The sequence below is a fragment of the Molothrus aeneus genome, chromosome 2 (genome assembly GCF_037042795.1).
Source record: "Molothrus aeneus isolate 106 chromosome 2, BPBGC_Maene_1.0, whole genome shotgun sequence".
Lineage (NCBI taxonomy): Eukaryota > Metazoa > Chordata > Aves > Passeriformes > Icteridae > Molothrus > Molothrus aeneus.
In genome coordinates, this window is record NC_089647.1 from 56,549,916 (window position 1) to 56,571,563 (window position 21,648).

Sequence of the window (21,648 nt, forward strand, 5' to 3'; positions counted from 1 at the left end):
GTGTGGTGAATCAGAAGAAGGCCAAACCTGAGCTTGGTTTATATAACCTTGTTACCATTAGCAGGGACCCCTAGAACACAAGGTTGCCTTGCAGAAATAGTCTCTTACCCTTTTAGCCTCAGTGTAAGTACACACAGTAGCCAGGACTGTATTCTTCTGCACTTGTCAAGATGGAGTAATTCCAGGGAATGTGAGTGTTTTTGATGTCAGCTGGGGCCTGACACTGTGTCCTGTATTAGGGCACAAGCCTTCTTGGGGACTCAAATCTTCAATTAAAGCATTGGAGCACCTTTTGTTAAACTGAAGGATAACAACTAACTCTCTGAGGTTGATGGAAATTTCTCCTGACACAGTTCATAGTTGTTCTCCAGAAGGAAGGCGTTGCTGTCAGTGAAACAGAAACTGTTAAAGCAGTATGTTTGAGTCAGTCTGCAGACCTCAGAAGTAGCTGCCTTTAGGGTAAATAATGCAGCAGTAGCAAAAAATAAATAAAAGACAGCAATAGGAGCTAATAAAAAACATGAGAAGAATTCTCAGAAGTCCTACTGTGAATTGAGTGGTCATGTCAGAGGAGTTGCTACATTTCAGTAGTAAATATTTCTTCTCTTTTTTTCTCTTTTTTTTTTCTATTTAAATTGAGCACTTGTGAGAAGGGCTTCCTTGATAAAAGTAAAAGTACATTCTTAGGAAAGATATTAGTGAGCTTTTCCTATTTTTCTTTTACAATCAGATGAAGATAAAATCAGTTCAGTTGAGTAAGATGACAGTATGTCAGATAGTTTTTCTCAATCTACATTCCTACAGTCTTGCTTCTTTGTGTCAGACCTATTTTCATTGCTGAATGTGATGAAATTGGGAGGTTTTGGTATTCATGTCTTTGTTAGAGCCTGTTAGTTATTATTAAGGTGCTATTGTTACTAAGTGAAAGTGAACTGGAGTTTTTAGTTCCTTTCCTGTGGGAATTTTGAGTGCCAGATATATTTTGCATTTAGGAAATGCTGCTTGCTATGTTGTTCAAAAATATTTTAGACTTAGTGCATTTTTATTTTTTCTATATTTCAGTGCCTTTACATTTACGTAATTCATTAAAAAGTAGAAATTTAAGAAAAAACCCTAAGGAGACAGTTTCTTTTTAGCCATTCTTTACTGTGTTTGGGTCATGGCAGGTTTCTGAAGAACAGAAATTAATGATATATAAGTGTATAGCATATGATTCTGAAAGGAAAATTGTGGGAACTCAGCACATCCCCCCGGATGTCCAGAGTTGCCCAGAACCCCGTCGGGGGGCTTGGAGACCCTGGCATGCTGCCCGGAGCACCTGGTGGCTTGATTTTGATCCTTCCAGCAAATTGCCAGCTTGGCATGGAGATGTGAAAGCCACACAGGTTTGAATGGTGTAATAACAAGGTGTTCACAGGGTGAAAATATAGATTTTGGGATTTTTGGTATAAGGGTTATGGGGACAAGATGGAGGAATCAGGGCGTGTGTAATCATTTTTCTTTCTTCTTATTGTTCTCCATTTTTTGCTGTGATGTTGGCACTTGGGGATTGGTTTAGAATAGAGATGCACTGTCTAACATAGGTGATAGGTATTGGGAATTAAAAGTAAATATGTTATTCGTAGTTTGTAGTATAAAAAGACAACACTGCCTCAGGGGCGGTGGAGAATGCTTGTGGCTGCTGTGCTGAGCAGACCTTGGCTGGGCAGAAAGGAAATTTTGTAGATAAGAAATAATAAACAGCCTGAAGACCGAAAAAGTGAAGAGTCCAGACTCATTCTTCAGAGCGCGGGCTGCCGCAGAACCTCCCACGCATCTCGGGGCAGAGAACAGACAGCTGACCCAAGAGAAAATAATACTGATCTGTCATAACCCTTGTAAAATCATTCATACATGTCTGAATGTAATAGCCTAAGCAAATACAGGAGTTTCATGTACACTTAAATTATCAAGCCAATGGAATTAATATTTGACTTGCATTTAACTTCTGTAATACGCTACAAATCCCCCAATGTATTTCCTTAAATACTAAGGCCAACTATCAACAAAGCAGAAGAAAGATAAAATAAGAAACAAATTAGAAGAATGATTCAGGATATCAATTTTTATTTTAGTTTGATACCTTCTATATTTTTTTTGATTGTGCTACTTTTGTAATAGCACTTAAATGAACAGTAAACTCTTGTAGTGTTTATTTTCCCCAAAAATATGTCAATTCTGTCTTCTCTGAAGAATGATATCAACCTAAGGATTTGTGTGGGCTGCTCTTTATTATGGAATACTAAGCACAATTTAGTATTCCATATTAGGGGGTTGTAAGTAATCTCTGCAGAGCCAGAGGATTAACTCGCTCAGCAAAAGTAAGGTACTATTTCATGTTATAGTAGAAAATCATCTGACATTTTTGTCTTTTCTTGTGTCATCACCTGTGTGACAGCACATCACTAGAGACATTCCTTTCCTGATGTGTTTTGTTCACTTTATTGTTTTTCATTCATTATCTCCTAAGTGCAAATTTATGATCTGTAAAGCGTCCTGTAATTCATCTTCCTTTACGTTATTTTTGGCCTACCCTCGGGTCCTCTCATTTTCTCACCTTTCTATTACTTTAAAGAGATCACAGCTCAAATTTGACAAATTCTTCCCCTTTTTACCTTGTTAATTCCTCAGAACATTTTTCCTTGAGTTATTTCTGACTAATTAGTACCTGTGACTGTGACCTTCAAATACTCTAGCATTTGGTTTATGCATTTTAAAATTCTTCTGCATCTGCAACTATATAGGCTTGAACCAGAAACGTTAACTGATAGTGGAAGTAGGTTGTACATACAATATGAGAATTTAGTCCCTAAATAATGTGAGTTCAAGAAAAAAAAATCATTGGGTTTTGTTATTTTTGGATCCGTTATTGATTTTCTGCCCAGCATATAAATTGCTTAGACACACAGGATGACAATAGAAGCTTTGTTTTTGTGTCCACAGTAGGATTTCTAAGATAATAGATTAGTGCTACTGCTTATTTTAATGATTTAATAAATTATATGTTGCAAGTGAATACAATATCAATGTAACTATTTGGGGAAGGGTTGCCTACTTGTGACAGGGTTAATTGAATATGAATGCGATCCCATCTTTGTAACCTTTCCCTTTCTGGATTAAAGTTCAGATCAAGTAGCTAAACATTTGAAGTCTCTCTTTCTGCCCTCTGCTTTATTTCTGTGCATGGAAACTATGGGATAAATCAATTGTGGGCTTAAAAGTAAACATGAAATTATTAGTGATTTGGGACAGAAATCCTGCTGACAGGAGTTTCAAATAAAGGAAATGTGCAAGTTATCCTCTCAGTTTAAAACTGTGTTTGGAAGCTGGCCACTTAATAGTGTGCTGCTAACAATACTGTTTGATTTCCTGTACCCATGGAGCTTATCAAAATTGTTGGGTTTTACAAGGTGTTGCAAAATTAAAGATAGAACTAAGTGGATATTTGAAAGAGTGAGTCAGCTAGGCTTAAACAAACAGTTTTGTTACACAGCACAGCTGTGAAAGGTCTGAGATTTTTGTTGTATCAAATGTTACATACAGCGCAAAGGTTACCAACCTTACGAATGGACCAGTATGTGGATCTCAAGCAGTGTTAAGAGAGGTTTTCCTGATGGGTTTTGTCCTGTGATCAGCCCATCATCCTTTTGACACAGACTAATCCAAATTTTGAAATACGGGAGGAAAGGGATGACAAAGCCAACTTGCCCTCCCTTGAAAGCATGGGGGTCATGGGGACATTCTGTCATGACCCAGGTCTGGATTATTCTCTAGCTCATTGGTCCATCTGAACCCCACAGTGGGTTCAGAAATGGGGTTGGTTATACAGATCATGACAAATGTCTGGGCAAGTACTTTATACAATCAATTAAACTTTCCCTGGGTTATGGACATAATTTATGTAGGTGAATCCATTGTGGTGATGTCTGTTGCTTCACCTTTCTGAATTGCAACTGTTTTTTTATTTATCTATGCATTCAGTGGTGGTTAAAATAGATTAAATAGTGAAGATTAAGCAATATTCTCATTACAGATTTTAATTAGCACTATTTTAAATTTGAAGAAAAGGTAATTCAGCAATTTAAAGACAAATCAAATTTCAGAAAGAAACTGTTACAGAAGCATCTGTCCCATCTAAGAGCTTATACCGGTCATGATGTAAAATGTAGCAAGCCAGTAGGGCTTAGAACTGAAAATAATTGATTTTAAGAATTCCACACAATAGGTTGTTTTGTTTGTTTGTAGGTTTTTTGCATGATGATATGTGGAGAAGAACAGCTAAAACAGTAACAATTCCTGTTTGTCACATTAAAAAAAGACTGTTTCAGCATACTTAACTAGAAATAATAGCATCACTAATGTGTCTGCATACAAAAAAATACTGGTTCTCTTCTCAGGGGTTTTGTTTTCAGGGTTTATGAGAAATGGAGAACTACTGTGAAAGTCCTGGCAGAGGCAGAGATATTCACATTTGACTACTAAGCGGGCACACTGTTGTTCTCAGTTATTCAAGTAGTCTAAAAAAATTTTATTTTTCCTCTTAGAAAGAGACTATTCAATTTTTCATTTATTCATTTTATATTTTATTGTAACTAACATTCCTGTATTTTTAATTAATACCATCTGTTTTTCCACATTTCAGGGATACCACTGTACAAAGCCTTACCCTACAACCTTCTGTAAAGGATGGTCTTATTATATATGAAGATTCGCCACTGGTCAGTAGAAGCATTTGAATTTTATATTTGGAATTTTTTTTTATTTAAACTGTTGGTAATTTGATTTTTCATGGCCCAGTGAGTGAGTATGGTAATAAACACTTTAATAATTTTTATTGAGTCACATTGGTCACATTTGCTGTGCCAAATGTGAATAAGATGATGATCTTGGGAGTCCCCACATACAAAATGAGTATGGAAAATAATTTAGTATTTACCTGACACATTTTGACTGGTAGACTGGTATTTGCCTCCTTCTCCTTTGTAGCACCTCACGCCTACATGCTAAGTTGGGCTCCAAACAGCTGTTACAGCCATTCTTCAGTTCTTTCAGCTACATGTTGAAAGTCTAGATGCAAACTGGCTTTACACGTCTCTGTCTGCACTCCAAGTCATTCAGTCAGGCTCCTTACTTCCCTCGCTTGCCATCCCTATCCAGGAGAAATGGAAACACCCACCTTTCTTGTCTCACCTGCCTCCTCTTCCTTCTATTGTGGTTTGGTCACAGCTTGTCCCTGTTCTGAGTCCCTTTCTAGTCTCAGTGCCACTGAGGCTCACTGAGAAATCAATAATGCAGCTCCTTGCAGGGTTTTGGCCAGGAGTGATGTTATGATTCCTTTCTCTTCTAGGTAAAAGCAGTGAGGTTCGGCCATATTTTGGTAATTGATGAGGCAGACAAAGCACCAACAAATGTTACCTGTATCTTAAAAACTTTAGTAGAAAGTGGGGAAATGGTTTTGTCAGACGGAAGGCGTATTGTTGCCAGTAAGTAAAGCAAAAGTGTTTTCATCATTTACAGTAAAATGTAACATGTTGCTGGTTTTCAGTTGCCCAGTAGCAACACAGACCATTCCAAATGGATAAATAGTTTGTTGCTAAGAAGTTAACAATTAAAGAAATTACAGTAATTTTCTCTACTACTTTTGCAATAGTCACTAAGTTTTTTTTTAAATTAACATTCTTGTGAATTTTGCTGAAGAATTAAAAAGAACCTTAACCCAGAAAGTGTAACTTCACCTCTCTGCTTCTCATTCACCATAAGAAATAAAGATGTAGTTGAGAAAATTATGATCTTGGTTATGCCCATCTGGACATTTGGGGTATCATTGGATCAGGTCTAGAAGGAAGATATATATCTAGGGTCAAATAGTTAAGGGTATTATCTAATCATATATTGCATATGCCTCCTTGATTATATGCTTACTTCATTATTTAAATATATCCTGCAGGATGAGGCTATCTGTAATTTGATGGAATTTAATTCATCTGAGTTCCATGAAATAAATATTTTTCATTATTTTTCAAAAAAAGGCTATGTTTGAAGGTATCTCTTGATGCTAAACTTTATATAATTAGCTTCATTTTAACAATATGGGGCATAATGTTTGAGTGTAGCAGTCATTCAATACTCACATGGCACACTTGAGTTTTGTTTGTCATTATGAACTTTAGGGGGGCTTATTCTAAAATATTTTCTAGCCAGTCCTAATTATTGCTGTAGTTTTTTTTAGAGGCAGTTAAAGGATTCCCAAACACCATATGTCACTGGAATCATGCTGAAAGGGAACAAGGTTCTGAATGGGGCCAGTCTAAGTAGTTTTGGAGAATCAGAGCCTTCACATGTGTTAAGTAATGTATCTCTGTGTTCTCACAAATTTTGTAGTAACCAGAAGGAATTTCGATCCTGTCTTCCCAGATCAAATAGTGTCAGACCTATATAAAATCAATTTTTATTCACCATTGGCTTCACCATTTTAGTGAAATTAAATATAAAGAAAACAGGTTGTCTGCACCCCAAGAACAGCGGATGCATTTTTATGTTTTTTCAATTAAACTCTTTGGTTAAATTTTTGTGAAACAAACTATGAAACTCAGTTGAATGATGTGTAAGAAGCTATTGAGCCCTTTTTTTTTTTGTAACTGTTCTTCTAATTCTAAGAGGAATGTAATTAAATTAGAAGAATTTTTCTTCTAATTCTAAGAATTCTTCACCTAATCTAATTATGTTTGTTCATTCAGTATTGCAAAGCTTAAATATGCAAGTAATCAATTTTATTTCTTTTCCAGATCATGCTCATGTAGAAGGGAGAGAAAATGTAATAGTTATTCATCCTGATTTTAGAATGATAGTTCTGGCAAATAGGCCTGGGTTTCCTTTCTTGGGTAATGACTTTTTTGGCACATTAGGTAAGTGATTCATATTAATTTATGATCTTTAATAGACTTGCCGAATAGAATATCTGTCTTAATCAATTAGATTTCATGAGGAGAAGGGACCTTTTGCATATTGATTGATACTTTGTGTCATGTGAGACATTAAGACTATAATGTAAATTTATGTATCTTAATAAAAGTGCCCAAACTTGCCCTGAATGGAAAAGCTGTGTGTGATCATCTGTATTAAAACTATTTTGTTTTATGGGATCTGGATGGACAAGATTATGGAAATCTTTGTTAATGAGTGTATAGAGTATACAAATACTGCAAACAAATTAACTGTAAGCTTGACATCTGACAGCTCTCTCAACTGCTCACTATTTTTTTTTCCCATATCAAACAAGCCACAGCTTGGGTACTGTCCTGTTTGGTACAAGACATGGTAGCTTGATGGATGGTTCTTTCCTTTTCTTTGCTTTCAGTAGTAAAAGCTATTGTTTTGCTGCTAGCACTGTGCTACCCGCTTCTCAATCTTGCTTCTCCATGTATATGATCTTAGTAAAATATGTACGTTTGACAAGATACTGAATTTATCTCAGTATCAGGTAAAGCTGTCCAAATTTCACACCAACGATGTTCATATCAACAGAAGCCTTAGTTTAGAAAGCTCTTGGTAGGTCTCAGAAAATTCTGTGTGTCAGCAAAGATTCCCTAGAGCTTCATCTCACAGCAAAAAACACCAAGTTAAGTTGAACAGGGGCAAGTGGCGAAGAATTCTTTGGCCTGTATAGCCCACTGTTAGTCTAAGTGGGCCTCTGGCAAGATTTTGGCATTGTTGCTACATGATGGCTGTGAACTGAATACCCTCCAGACTCCACTGACTGTATTGTCTGTGTTAGTTTGGCCATTCATATGCTGGAACCTTAATTTATGTGGTTTTGCCTGTTAACTTTGGCCATAATGCTTAATCTGTAAGAAATACACCCAAAACATACTCAAAAAAGCAGTTGCAAACCCAATTCCATATTACTTAATAGTTCTTTGTTTTTCAGGTGAAGTTCCCTCTGAATGGACATTCTCTGTCTGAAACTCATTGACTCTGAATTTCACAAAGCTATATTGCCCCAAAAGAATTTATTGTTGTGTTTATTTTTCATAGCCTAGTTTCCTTCCTTACATGGACCCTTTAAACAAAACCAATCATTCCAATGTTACTGCTCTTGAGCTACCTAATCTTTAATAATTAACCCAGCTGCAACTCTTTAGGGGGTACGATTACTTTCCACACTACCCTCATTTACTTATATTCTATCCCCCTACACCTGCATTCATTTGACTTTTGTTTCTTCTTGAGGTTGATTTCTCCCTCATGAAATCAACTTCATTAAAATGACAGGTGAGATTTCTATGTTTCTAGAAACCTCAGTGTTCCTCATAGCTTGTACTTCACACTTTTCACAGTTTTAGCAACTTGGTACTCAGCATTCTTTTGAGTCATATCTTTTCTCTTAAAGGTCCAGTATTAAACTTAAAGGGTCTGTTGGGATGCTATTTCTATATAAATTATCTAACTTTGTGCTTTTTCTTTTTTCTTTGTAGGGGACATCTTTAGTTGCCATGCTGTTGATAATCCCAAACCACAGTCAGAACTGGCAATGCTTAAACAATATGGTCCCGATGTTCCAGAGGCAATTCTGCAGAAACTGGTAGCTGCTTTTGGAGAGCTCAGGAGCTTAGCTGACCAAGGAACAATTAACTACCCCTATTCCACTAGAGAAGTTGTGAACATTGTAAAACATTTACAGGTACAGTACATCACATTTAATTGAAAGCTTGAGTTCATCAATACTAATTTTTTAATGCCTGAAGGTTTCAGAAAGAAGATGCTATTATTGTTCATGCATTTTTATTTAATTCTTGTGAAACACTTTACATTTTGAAAGAAGCATTATATTAAAGATGCTCAGATATCCTCAGTCAGAGGATAAGGATAAGACAGATATACACGGGCAGATATTTTTTCTGCATATTTATTTATCAATAGAAAAAAGAACTGTAAATCTGTTTTTCTACTGTGTGAGAAAAAGGTTGCATACTGTGAATACTGTGTGCAATGTTCATACTGTTCATACCTCATTATAAAACTCCATATTCAACGTACAATACTTCCAGAACAGTGCAACTGTTCATTTTATTCTGCTATAAAATTTGTGCATTTAATCCTTTCCTGTGAAAAAAATCAATTCCTGCTGCCTAACAAGAATATATCTGTAGTGGATTTTTTTCTAAGGAAAATGCTAGATGCATAACAACTCCGCAAGGGAATATGTAGGATTCGTGATTACTTCCTACACACATTTAAATGCAAAATTTTGAATTCTGATTTTATGATGATCTGTTTTTTAAATATTACAGTAAAGTCTGACTTCTGTCTTTATAAAGTGAAGGATTTTTTTTGCCTGAAGTACTTGAAATATAAAGTGTCTTAATGCTCTTTGAAATAGCAGTGCTTTTATTTTGTTCAGTTTATAATTCTAAAATTGGTCATTTGTTAATTTATAGGCCATTTCTTGAATTATTGATTTCTATATGTTTTTTAAAAATAGTGGAAATGAATGTAATTTATACAATTAGAATATAATTTCTCACAAATTTGGATCTACTGCTCCTGTGTTTTATACTGCATAGTATAACAGGATTGCATGATAGTTTTGTGTTTGTGGTCATGTACATATTCACACACATTCAGATCCTGCAGGGTGGAATTACTACTTTTAAAAATCTTCATCTAGATTTCTGGGGAGTATAGATTTTTATTCTCTGTGGTCTCTAGAGTGTGAGAAGGTCTCAAGACAAACTAGTGCTCCTATGTTATCAATAATAGATAGAAAAAATAATGCTCTGTAGCTTTGTGCTCAGGGTTAACAAGATTCAGACCTAAAGGCTGAGGAATCCAGATAAACACATAAGCAGAGCAGTCTATTAGGATCCATTACCAGCTGATAATATTTGTTTACCAAGCTGATAGAACATGTACATGCTGATCTCTAAACACAGTTACATTCAAAATGACAGTGGAAAAATTACAGACTTGAGGAATAATTGCTGTGCTGCTGAGAAGCTAATTTTTTAGGGTGTTTGTTAAATTAACTCTTTTTTGTCTTCATACCCTTCTGCTCTTCCTACCTTCCTTCCTAGCTTCTTTCCTGCATCAGCTGTCTCCAAGTAACCTGAAGTTGTACTGATTTCTGTTAGTGATCAGTGCAGAAACACAAGACTTAATTATTGTTTTATTTGAGTGTGAACAGTATCTAACTGGAGATTGAAAGAGCTGTATTGCTAATTGTCTTAAGGGCTCTTACTGTCTGCTTCTGTCTCCCTCACTTAAGCAGATTAATACGGTCACTTCAACCTGGACATTGGGTGCAGTTCAGTGGGGAAGTTTCCCATCTGCTAAGCTTTCACCTGTTTGTAGTGTAAATATCCAAATAGCTCTCCACCATGCGTCTTTGACTTGTTTTGTTACATTCATTTTCAAGATCCCAGTGTCCTACCAAGAATAGAACATTTTCTTTACTGTAACTTGGTTTTCAAGCTGAATAATAAATAAAAAAACTGTGAGTAGCCAAATGTAAACAATGAATATAAACATAATGGTTATTCCAAAGTAAGAAACTTTTAGGTCTTCAGTTAGAGAAGAAAGAGGAAGGAGGGAAATGAGTCAATAAAATTGCTGGTCCTTAGGAAGGAAGGAGGGAAGTTAGTCATGTTGTTAAACAATTTCCCTTACAGCAGTTCCACAGCCCTGCTCTCTTTGTACTATTGTGTTGATTTCTTTCACATAATTTTGGAATTTTTTGCTTGTGTAAAAAAAGGTTGGATGTTTTGGATGAAAAAAGTGCTTTTGATTACTGTTGTCTGAGAGCACATCTGATCATCAGGACTAGTCAGTTAAAAATATACTGATTGCTATGGTATCAGCATATGCTATGGTATCAGCAAATTGATGGGCTAATCTCTAACTGACTGATTGTGATCTTCAGCATTTAGGATACACATAGAGAGTACAGTTATAAGATTATCCTCCCCTAAAGACTATGCAAGTAGGGAACATGTAGTAAATGTTTAAGCTAAAACTAAATGAGATTCACCTCATTTAGTTTTAGCTTAAACATTGTGTTCAGACCTAGGTTGCCTCTATATTAACTTTTTTCTTAGGGAAAGGTTTTTTTGCTGGTGCTTGAGACACCAAACTATTTTGAAGACCAAAAACTGCAGGCATATGTAGAGTTGTCTAATGCAGGTACCTAACTTGATTGCTGCAACTTTTTCTCCTTTTGGAATTTGGGTCTTGCAGCTCTAGTTGGCAGGTGACCTGATACAGCCTTTTTGTCTTGCTCACCTCCAGTTTTCAGACTGTCAAATGTCAAAAGTCTTTATGTTAAGAGTGCCTTATGGGTAAGCTCAGAAACTCTGCCCTTGCTCTGTTGGGTTACCATAAGGTGCCTGTAACCAGGGTATGCTGTGACTGCTTCTCTGCAATCTGATATGCTGTTTTTCATGAGACCTTGGTAGATGTTAAACAGGAAAGCCAGATTAGTCTAGATAAAATGGCAATAGCTTTTTTACTAACTCTTCTTTAGTTTCAGAAAGCTGCGATTTTTTCTTCTGTCATCTTTCTTGTTTATATCTGAGATTGCTTCCTAATAGTAGGCACTAGTATAACAGTTTTCAAGCAGTAAATGCCTAAGAAACCTTCTGCCCCCAAAGCCTACTCATCATCAGGTTTTAAGGCCTATGCAGTAAGCTTTTGTGGTAAGATTTTTTTAATGTTCAGACTAATCTCAAAAGGAAACTAGGCTTATCAAAAACCAGTTTATATCCCCTTCTCACTTTGCTGCCAATAACCTTTTACCCTTTTGGCCAGTCACAATGGATCTCAGTTATCAATTTTCAAAGATAATTAGGTTTCTGCTGGTTTAATCAAAATCAGTGGCTATATGACAGAGAGGAACTGATTGAAATTGCAGGGAGAGAATTCAGCTGTTTTGTTTGGCAGTAGATGATGCCCACTAGTTAATCCATTACTGGTTAATCCATTAGCATGCCTGTCACTCAGGATGAGCCATAGACATGGTGCTTCTGGCCCTGCTGAAGGACAGCTGAGGAGGCACAGAGAGAGCTGGCAACGTGCAGTAAAAGGGTGTAAGGGTGGGTGAAGGGAGAAACCAAGAGCACAGGGGAATGAAAACAAAGCTGAAGGCACCAAGATACATCAGGAAGTGAGCGTTAGCGAGAGCACAAGGCAGAAGTCTAAAACAAAAAGTCTGGACTCATTACAGACTGAACACCAGATAATTTTATCACTTTCATTTCAGACAGTGGTAGAAGTACAGTAAACTTCTATGGGTATAGCATATTTGGATTAAGATTCTTGATTTCTACTGGAAATCACAATTTTGCTCATAGATTTTACACAAGCTGTAGCAGTACATACCCTCATGGAATGTTAGATCCTAAAATATATGGCTTTTTCACCACGTCAAATTCTCTATCAAATAAAGCACACAATGTATAAATAAAAATATACAATTGTTGAAAGCAAAAAACTATGTTACTTACTATTTTATGGAATAGCCAAGAATCTAAGTTCTGAAAATAATCTAAGGTACATACAGAAGTGTTAGTTGTAAGGGGAAGAATCAGTGAATGACAGTCAGACAGACTGAAAAGAGGTCAATATTTTCTCTAGTAATCTCATTTTTAAAATCAATAGAAACCAAATGATTTTTTTTTTTTTACATTCAGTTGAAGCCCCAAACAGTCAACCTTTTTTTTGGGTTTTCTTGTCTTTTTAATTTTTTTCCCCTTTAAATGAGCTGTCATTTCCTTTCTTCAGTAAGTAGTTGTCCAAGCAGTTATTAAAGAGGGATTGGATTTGTTCTGGTTGAAACATGAAAGTGGTGATTTTTTTTTTTTAAATTACTGAAGTAGAGGACTTTTGTACAAGTGGCTTGTGTTCCCAGAATCCATCTGTTGTACCTCAGGAAATTTTTTATGATGTCCTGCTGACGCAAGAGGCATGGAACTGTTGATGCAATTCATTGGAGAAAAGTGTACTGATGACTGAAGTTATACCATGATTCAGAAAACTGCAGACATATTTGGAGACTTCTAGAGAAAACTGGATATTATTTGAAGTACTTGACCAAGGTTTCTGCAGTACCTAATGCAGGGAGGTGAAAGCGTAGTTCATGAGTAAATTAGATAGCTTGGTGCCGGTGTGTTGGTTGTGCTTTCACTGAGAAGAACAGAGAAAACACAGTATTCATAATATAAATTCTGTTTCAGGATTATTCTCTACTTCTTACTGGTCAATTAAGCCAAGGTGCAATTAAAATGTAGAAGTTAGCACTTTCACTAATAACATTGTCATGAACTTTTCAATTCACCTCATGTGTGAAATGTTTATACATTTAGTGTTTAGTTAGAACAGATGATGGGAGAATGGGTTTAGTACCTCTTTCATTGTGCTTGTTACTTTGTTAGAACTGAGTGTTGTAACAAGGATGGCTCAGGCTGAAGAACAATTTTATGTTATCCCATAATAACTTCTATTTCGCTAAGCTGTAATGATGCAGATCTTCTAATAGGTCCCTCATAGACAGATTTAAAAAGCAGAACATAGTTTAATATGCTTTTATAGCAACACTAGTATTAAAATACTCTTTGCCATGTACGCCACAGATAAAAAAAGATTTGTACAAGCTTAATTTAGCAGTGGGATTCTAGTATATCACAGTGACTAGCTAATTTTAGTATTGCTTGTGTCACAGGTATTTTATTACTGAGATCAGATATTTATAAAGTCAGGAAAATATTAAACTCCTAATGCTGATATTTGATTAGGAGTATAGGTCAAAGCATTTCTGAAATTCTTCTGTTTTCTTCAGTTTTAATTTTTAAGTCAGGATTCAAATATCTGTATTTTTAATACATTTATAAACTTCTCTGACACTTAAGTCCGCTTTTCAAGTTCTCCGTACCAGCCTAGCTCACTAATGGGGAAAAAGCAATTAAGACTACAACTTCCTAAAACATCTCTCCACAAGTTTATGTTCATCACTGTCAATATGCCATATCGAGATGGAAGTGTCTAGGTCCTTGTCTGAAAAATCTAGTATTTGAATGAAAGGCCTATGGAGAAAAAGTGAGACATTTTTAAATAGAAAGATTCTCACTCCAATCTCTTGCCAAAAAAAAGGATAAAATAAATCAGGCAGTAAATTTCCAGGATATACAGCAAGTTGATAATTCTTTTTTAAAATTATTTTTATTTGGTTTGTTCCATTTACATCTGTGGTGGGCTAACCCTGGCTGGATGCCGTGCTCACCAAATATATTCTCACTTCCCTCCTCCGCTGGGAAGAGAAAATATAATGAAATGCCTATAGAACAAGATAAAGTCAGGGAGAGATCACTTACCAATTACTGTCACAGGCAAAACAGACTTGACTTGAAGAAATTAGTTTAATTTACAGCAAATCAAATCAGAGTAGGAAGATGAGAAATAAACACAGATCTTAAAACACATTCCCCCTACTCCTCCTTTATTCCCAAGTTCAACTTTACTCCTGCCTTTCTCTACCCCCTCCCCTTCAGCAGCACAAGAGGACGGGGGAAGGGAGCTGTGATCAGTTCTTCACATGTTGTCTCTCTCTTCACCACTTTCTCCTCAGGGGGAGGACTCCTCACTGACTTCCTCCTGTGCTCCAGCATAGGATCCCTCCCATAGGAGACAGTCCTCCATGGCCTTCTCTATTCCCACTGGCTGCAGTTCTGCAGGAACTGCTCCAGCATGGGGCCCTTCCATAGGGTCACAAATTCTGCCAGCAAACCTGCTCCAGTGTGGGCTTCTCAGAGCCAGAGATCACAGCCTCCTTTTGGTATATACCTGCTCCAGCTTGGTCCCCCACCTCAGTGGCTTTCTTAATCAATGACATCAGTTTCTCTGAGTGGTTTTCTGATATTAAAAATTCTTCATTTCTCTTATTTTAGCTTATAGAATCCTAGAATATTTTTGTCTGGAAAGCACCTAAAAGATATTCTAGTTCTCTGCTGCTGTGGGAAGGGACACCCCGCCACTAGACCAGGTTGCTCAAAGCCCCATCAAACCTGACCTTGAGCACTTCAGGAATGGGGCACCCACAACTTCTCTGGGCAGCCTATGCAAGTGACTCACCACCTTCATAATAATGAATTTCTTCCTAATACCTGATCTAAATCTGCCCTTTTTCTTTTTAAAGCAATTCCCCCTTGTCCTATCACTGCATGCCCTTCCAGTCCCTCTCCATCTCTTATAACCCCTTCTAGGTACTGGAAGGTGTTATAAGGTCTCCTTAGAGTTTTCTCCAGGCTGAGCAACTCTCTCAGCCTGTCTTCACAGGAGAGGTGATCCAGCCCTCTGATCATCTTTGAGGCCCTCCTATGGACTCAATCCAGCAGGTCCATGTCTTTCTTATGTTGAGAACCCTTGAGCTGGATACAGCACTGCAGGTGGAGTCTCATCAGAGCAGAGCAGAAGGACAGAATCCCCTCCCACACTCTGCGCTGCTTTCAGTGCAGCCCAGGACACATTTGGCTTTCTGGGCTGCAAGTGCACATTGCCAGGTCATGTCCAATTTCTCACCTTCCAGCACTCCCAAGTCCTTGTCAGAGCTGCTCTCTCATCTTTTCATTCTCCAGCCTGTGCTGATTCAAGTGGTTACCCCAACCCAGGTGCAGGACAATGCACACAGCCTTGTTGAACCTCATGAAACTCCTGTGGCCCCACTTCTCCACCTGTCTAGGTCCCTCCAGGTAGCATTCCACCCCACAAGCATGTTAGCTGTATCAGTTAGCTCAGTATCATCTGCAAATTTTCTGAGAGTGCACTCAATCCTGCTGTGTCATTGATGACGATAATAAACAGTCCTGGTCCCAGTACAGACCCCCGAGGTCTGTACTGACATTTGTCACACATCTCCACTGGGACCTTGAGCCATTTGACCACTACCCTCTAGATGCAACCATCCAACCATTTAATTCCTCATTCAGAATAATCAATCTAGCACAGTAACACAACTTTAATTTCTGCTAAAGATACTAATGAAAATCTGATAAATATTTGGGGGTTTTTAATGTATATAGCACATTTCAACTAGTATTTTTCCCTAAGGAAAAAAAATAATTGGGGGTCTTAAGTGAATTTCTGTGTCTACTAAAATCCATCATGATCTAAAATAGTTTTTTTAACCAAGTAGTATATTATCTGCTTCTCTATATTAAACATTAGGAGTCAGAATTCTTAAATTAATTGTGTGGGTGAATTATATGAATGTGTGTCTTTGTATCAGATCTTCATGGTTTACAGAAAGCAAATTTTAAGAATACAGAATAGTATTCATTATATTCTCCAATGATTACACCATCTTGTTGTGTGTATAATGAAAGTAATTCTTTAAACCATTAATGTTGTTTAGTGTTAAATAATTGTCACGTGCTTTTTTTGTTTAAACCAAATTTAGTGTCAGTAATTTCACTCTGACTTGAAATGATGTCCTGGAAATGAAAAGTAAAGATTATTTCAGAACTTCTCTGTCAATCAAAGTTAGAATTGTTTATTTTAGAAGTACATAATGATGGGCTGTAACTTAATGATAGTCACTAAAAGAAATTTGGTGGTCTGTTTCTTTACAGAAATTTCCATCTGAAGGACTTGCAAATGTTGTTCGAAATGTGTTTGACTTTGACTCCTACAACAATGAAGTGCGTGAAATTTTATACAAAACATTGCACAAATATGGGATACCTATTGGAGCAAAACCGACCAATGTACAGCTGGCCAAGGAGTAAGAATAACATAAGATATCTATTAAGAAGACATATTTCTCATGATCACTTTATAAGTGTGGTATCTTGCTGCTAATTGATTTTAAAACAACCTGGAATTCTCTGAAGTCAAACCTCCACTGGTTCAAATTTATAATCTTCCAAATAAGTTACAACAATATAAGTTACTTCATGAGTATTTGCTTATTAATAATATTTAATCTATAAAATCCATGTACATATTAATAGCTTGTAAGGTAAACAGGTATATATCTTAATAAAGGGAAATACTTGTTTCTTCTCCTGTGTTTTTAATTCAATTGCAATACACTTTTCTCCTGTTACTTATCACCTAAGTCTGCAGAAAAAAAAGTTGTCTTCAGTGGTAGCTGGGTTTTGTCTTTGATGCTCACAGAGGGCTCTACAAAAGTATTTCTTCTGAATGGAGCAGTGCATGTAAGCTTGAAGAACAGCTTTTGTATGTGTCTGTAAATCATGTTATTCTTTAATTATATTATTAGTTGATACATTACACCATATACTTCTTTTTCAGAGGTTAGAATCCAACCAGCTACATTATGTAGTAATGCCTTCCTGTCTTCAAGCCACCCCTCACTCTCTGAAGGGGCCTTACCAGAAAGCTGGAGAGATACTTTTTACAAGGGCCTTTATTGACAGAACAAGGGGGAATGGCTTTAAATGGAAAGAGGGTAGGGATGTTTAGATGAGATATTAAGAAGAAATTCTTTACTGTGAGGCTGGTGAGGCACTGGAACAGGTTGCTCAGAAAAGTTGTGGATGCCCCCTCCCTCCAAGTGTTCAAGGCCACATTGGGCAGGGCTTTGAGCAACCTGGTCTAGTGGAAGGTGTCCCTTCCCATGGCAGGGGCTGTTGAAAGCAGAGGATCATTAGGGTCTTTTACAACACAAACTATTCTATGATTCTGTTAAACAAATGTAATACACTCTTCCAAAATTCACAGAAAACAGGCTTAAATAGATAATAATCAAAAAGAATTAGAAGACTTACTCTGTCTTGAGCTCTAATACATAATTTATTTATGAAGAAACAAATATTTCCCTTTCATGGAGAAAGCTTTATGGATATATGGAAAACTGAGTTTGCCACATGACATACATATTTTATACTTGGTAAGGAGGGACTGATTTTTATGGCATGATTTATTGATAGTGATTCTGGTATGGGTGAGTGAGCACTGGAACAAATTGCCCAGAGAAGTTGTGGAGTGTCTCTTACTGGAGATATTCAAGAACCTTTGGAGCAGCCCTGTGCCTCTGGGTGACCCTGCTTGAGCAGCGAGGTTGGAGCAGATGACCACTGTGGTCCTTTCCAGCCTTACACATTCTGTGGTGTTGTGTCCATGTGTGGTTTCTCCTGCTGCAGCACCACTCTTATCATATCTAATATCCTACATTTATTATTTAAAAAGATTGGCAGAGTAGTGCCTGTGGTGTACCTTTTAATTTTGATGACAGGACTATTACATGCTTGGGGAACCAGTACTTGAGCAATGACAAAGTCTGTCAAATTGACAGAACACACTTGAAACTCTTGCTATAATTTCTTTGCTGAACATCACTTATTAATTTATATTTTAACTAATTACAATGTTTGTTATAGTTTTTGAGAAATTTGGTCTTTGTATTTAGAAGTATTAGATGTGGGAGAGGATTCTTTAGTAATGAGACAATTGGAGGTTTTGGAAACATAACAGAAAGATTGCTGTAATTGGGGACTGCTCAGTCTAGAAGTGAGAAGATAAAAGAAAAATGTAATTATATTGAATTAAAGATAATTAGCTGATCATTTTGAATCATCACTGAGGTTTTCTAGGAGAGGTTACACCAAGGATGACAGACTTACAAGATCTCCACAAGATGTTTATCAAAAACTTCACTAGACAGGCAGCTCTGAGCATGTAATTTGTACACTGAAGGCCCAGGGGAGGAGAAAATACAGAAGCAGTTCACACACAGCTGATAAAAACAACTTTTTCTTAGATCTCACTGTGCTGGGCTGAGCACTTGGCTTTGATGGTCTGTCCAATTTACCTGTCTTGGTCTTAATCCCACACTCTCATCCACTACAGCTGGCATTTCAGGTTCTTACCCCTGCATTGTAAGACAACCTTGATTTTGGTCATGAGATTCACTCCTATGTAAGCCACAGGTAGATCATCTTGAATTACAGCCACATCTTTCATGTTTAGGCACTGTTTATTTGCCTTGAGGTTAAAGAACCTTGAGATAATCTCTCCAAATCTGTTCCAGCCCATATTGCAATCTCCCATGATGGACAGACACATTGAGGTAATTTGGTATATGTTGTTTGGACTGCTGCAGAAAAGATACTGGAGTACTGCCCTCTCTATTGTTTTCCATGAATCTGAGAATAGGATAATGGTGTTAATTTAGTCCAGCCCACCTCCTTCAGAAAAGATGCAGGTTATTCTAAAACCTTAGCTCATTTTTTCTTGGTTCATGCCTGAAGACCTTCAGAGATGAAGTTCTATAACCTCCCAAGGCAAGTCAGTCTTGTTTCTAAATAGCCTCAGCACTAGAAAGTCTCCTCTCAATCTTCACTGTTTTCAAGGCCTCTGTTTGGTTTTATTTTTCTTTTATGCTCCTTGTCTTCATTTGATGTGTATCCATCCTTAAGTATTGAGTGTGAAACTGGTCAAGTTCATTTTTGCTGGAGCCAAGTACAGTAGTATGAAAGTAAAGAATAGCAATATATTGACATTTTAAAAGCTCAGAATGTTTGCATTTCATGCCATATTTAACTCATCTCTGGTTTTCTAAACATAAATCTCCACATCCTTTTTTTAAATCTCCACATCCTTTTTTTAAAACTCTCCATAGCACTTACTCCATAGCACTTTATGTGATCAACTTTCTTCACACTTAGATTTTTCTTACTGTATTGGGTTTTTTCAGATTGGTTTTATGACATGTCAGTATCACTTTCTGTTTTAAGCTAGTTTTCCTACCTGCTTCTAGGCTCTCACAAGCTGGCAATCTGAAGGTGTGATTTCTAGGTGTGATTTCTATGTTGTTTCAGCAACAACAGCATATCCTCACAGATGACTTTTGTGCCCCAGTCTTTTTTCAGTAGACTTTAAAGACTTACTAGCTATCATAATAAATTGCACAGCAGTTCTATTAAGTAACATGAAAACTGGGATAGTAGTCCAAACCAATTCTTCCTGAGGCTGTTAATCATACAACAGCAAAATTGTTGTATAAGAATACAAATTCAGTACAATTAAATTTTGTGATACAGAAGCATTTCCAGGAGATTCTGGGGAGGAAAATTGTTATAGTGAAATGCTGACTCCTTTACACAGGTGCTCTCTGGCATGTCTTGAATTGAACGATTTGTGATTCCTATTTTAATAAGCTTTGGAGAAGTCTATCACCTATTACTGAATCAAAAAGAAAACTTGCATAAATCAGAATTATTTAAATTACTGCTGCAATGTAACTGCTGTAAATATAGGAAGAAAAAAACATGAGACACACAAGCAACACTCTAAAATACAGGGTCTCAATAGAAGAATTATTTAAGTATGTGTCCAGCTGAAATTGCTGAAATCCAAGGAAAATTGAACAGATGCTCACAGGAATTGTAGATTAAATTCTGGAAATTATATACCTAGTCTTGGAAGGGAAGATTATATGGTACATAATGACCATTTACAGAATGATGCTTGCAGTAGTTGTTTTTTAAAGAGAGAAATTAATTTGTTGGTATTAATTTATTTATTAGCAAAATGAATATCATGTATTAGACCTGTACAGGAATGCTTTACTTGGTCTTTTTGCTTTCTTCAGTTGTCACTTTTTTTTCAGGTAGAATAACCATTCTTCAAGGTACTGACATGTTCAGTATTGTTAGGTGTTAAAATTCTGTCTGTCTCTCCTGGTACCACCTGTCCGCTATTTTATGATTTTTATCAGTATTGTATGTAAAGCAGATGGATTGTCTGTGATGTTTTGCCAAGACATAGTAGCTAAAATGAATTATTCATGGTACTAACTCATTTTCTTTCTTTATGTGTACAATTACATTTTGTTTTTCCCATTGACATCTGTTATGTCATATTTTTCTAAATTCATGTTAATCTGCCATTTCAGTGCACAGTTCAGACCATCTGCAATTTCTAGGTAAAACAGCCTTTAATCCTAATTCTGACATTTATCCTTGATGAAATTGCCAGTCCATATTTTTCCTCCTGTCACTATTCACTTCCAGGTGCTTCCTATAAATTCAATATTTGTTTTATATGAACTGGGTTTTTTATATGTAATGTAAATATGTACATTTTACCAGCTTTGTTTTTCTCTTGAGACTATTCTTTCATGTGGCTTTTTTCCCCCCCGGTAATCTGTAGTTAATTATTGGGTATTTCTCCTATCATACATGTCTGTTGTCAACCCTGTGTGTTACAGGGCCAGCTGAGGAAGGGAAGTTATCAGGGAACAGGAGTTTTAACATACAACTGTTCTGAATGTCTGTTTCAGAATGTCTACTGAATGTCTTCAAATCAAAATATGTTTAGATAAATTATGGAGAACTGGTTGGCAAGGAATTTTCCTGATTTCAAGCTGTATCTTACTTGAGTCCAAAAAGGTTACGTGGGATGGAAATCTTTTCAGCTAGATGGAGCACAGGCTGTTACTGGAGGCCTTGAATAATACATTCTGTGCCAGCACTGAGCTGGTTTACAAGATCATATATTAAGCAGCTTTGTTTTATGCCATAGTTCATCTCCACAGCTGTACTAATACGATGCCTGGCAGTGAAGAATTTGCTTTCAGTGGAGCTGCCCTTTTACAACATT

At 36.6% G+C, this 21,648-nt stretch overlaps 1 protein-coding gene across 1 annotated transcript in view; it reads left to right on the forward strand.

The window, feature by feature from the left end:
* The window catches only part of VWA8 (von Willebrand factor A domain containing 8), a 183,209-nt gene that overhangs the window by 93,879 nt on the left and 67,682 nt on the right, over positions 1 to 21,648 (forward strand). Inside the window, exons 22-26 of the mRNA XM_066545030.1 lie at positions 4,682 to 4,757; positions 5,387 to 5,522; positions 6,825 to 6,944; positions 8,514 to 8,719; positions 16,653 to 16,804. Coding sequence (XP_066401127.1) covers positions 4,682 to 4,757; positions 5,387 to 5,522; positions 6,825 to 6,944; positions 8,514 to 8,719; positions 16,653 to 16,804 — 690 coding nt within the window. The remainder of the gene's footprint in view (positions 1 to 4,681; positions 4,758 to 5,386; positions 5,523 to 6,824; positions 6,945 to 8,513; positions 8,720 to 16,652; positions 16,805 to 21,648) is intronic.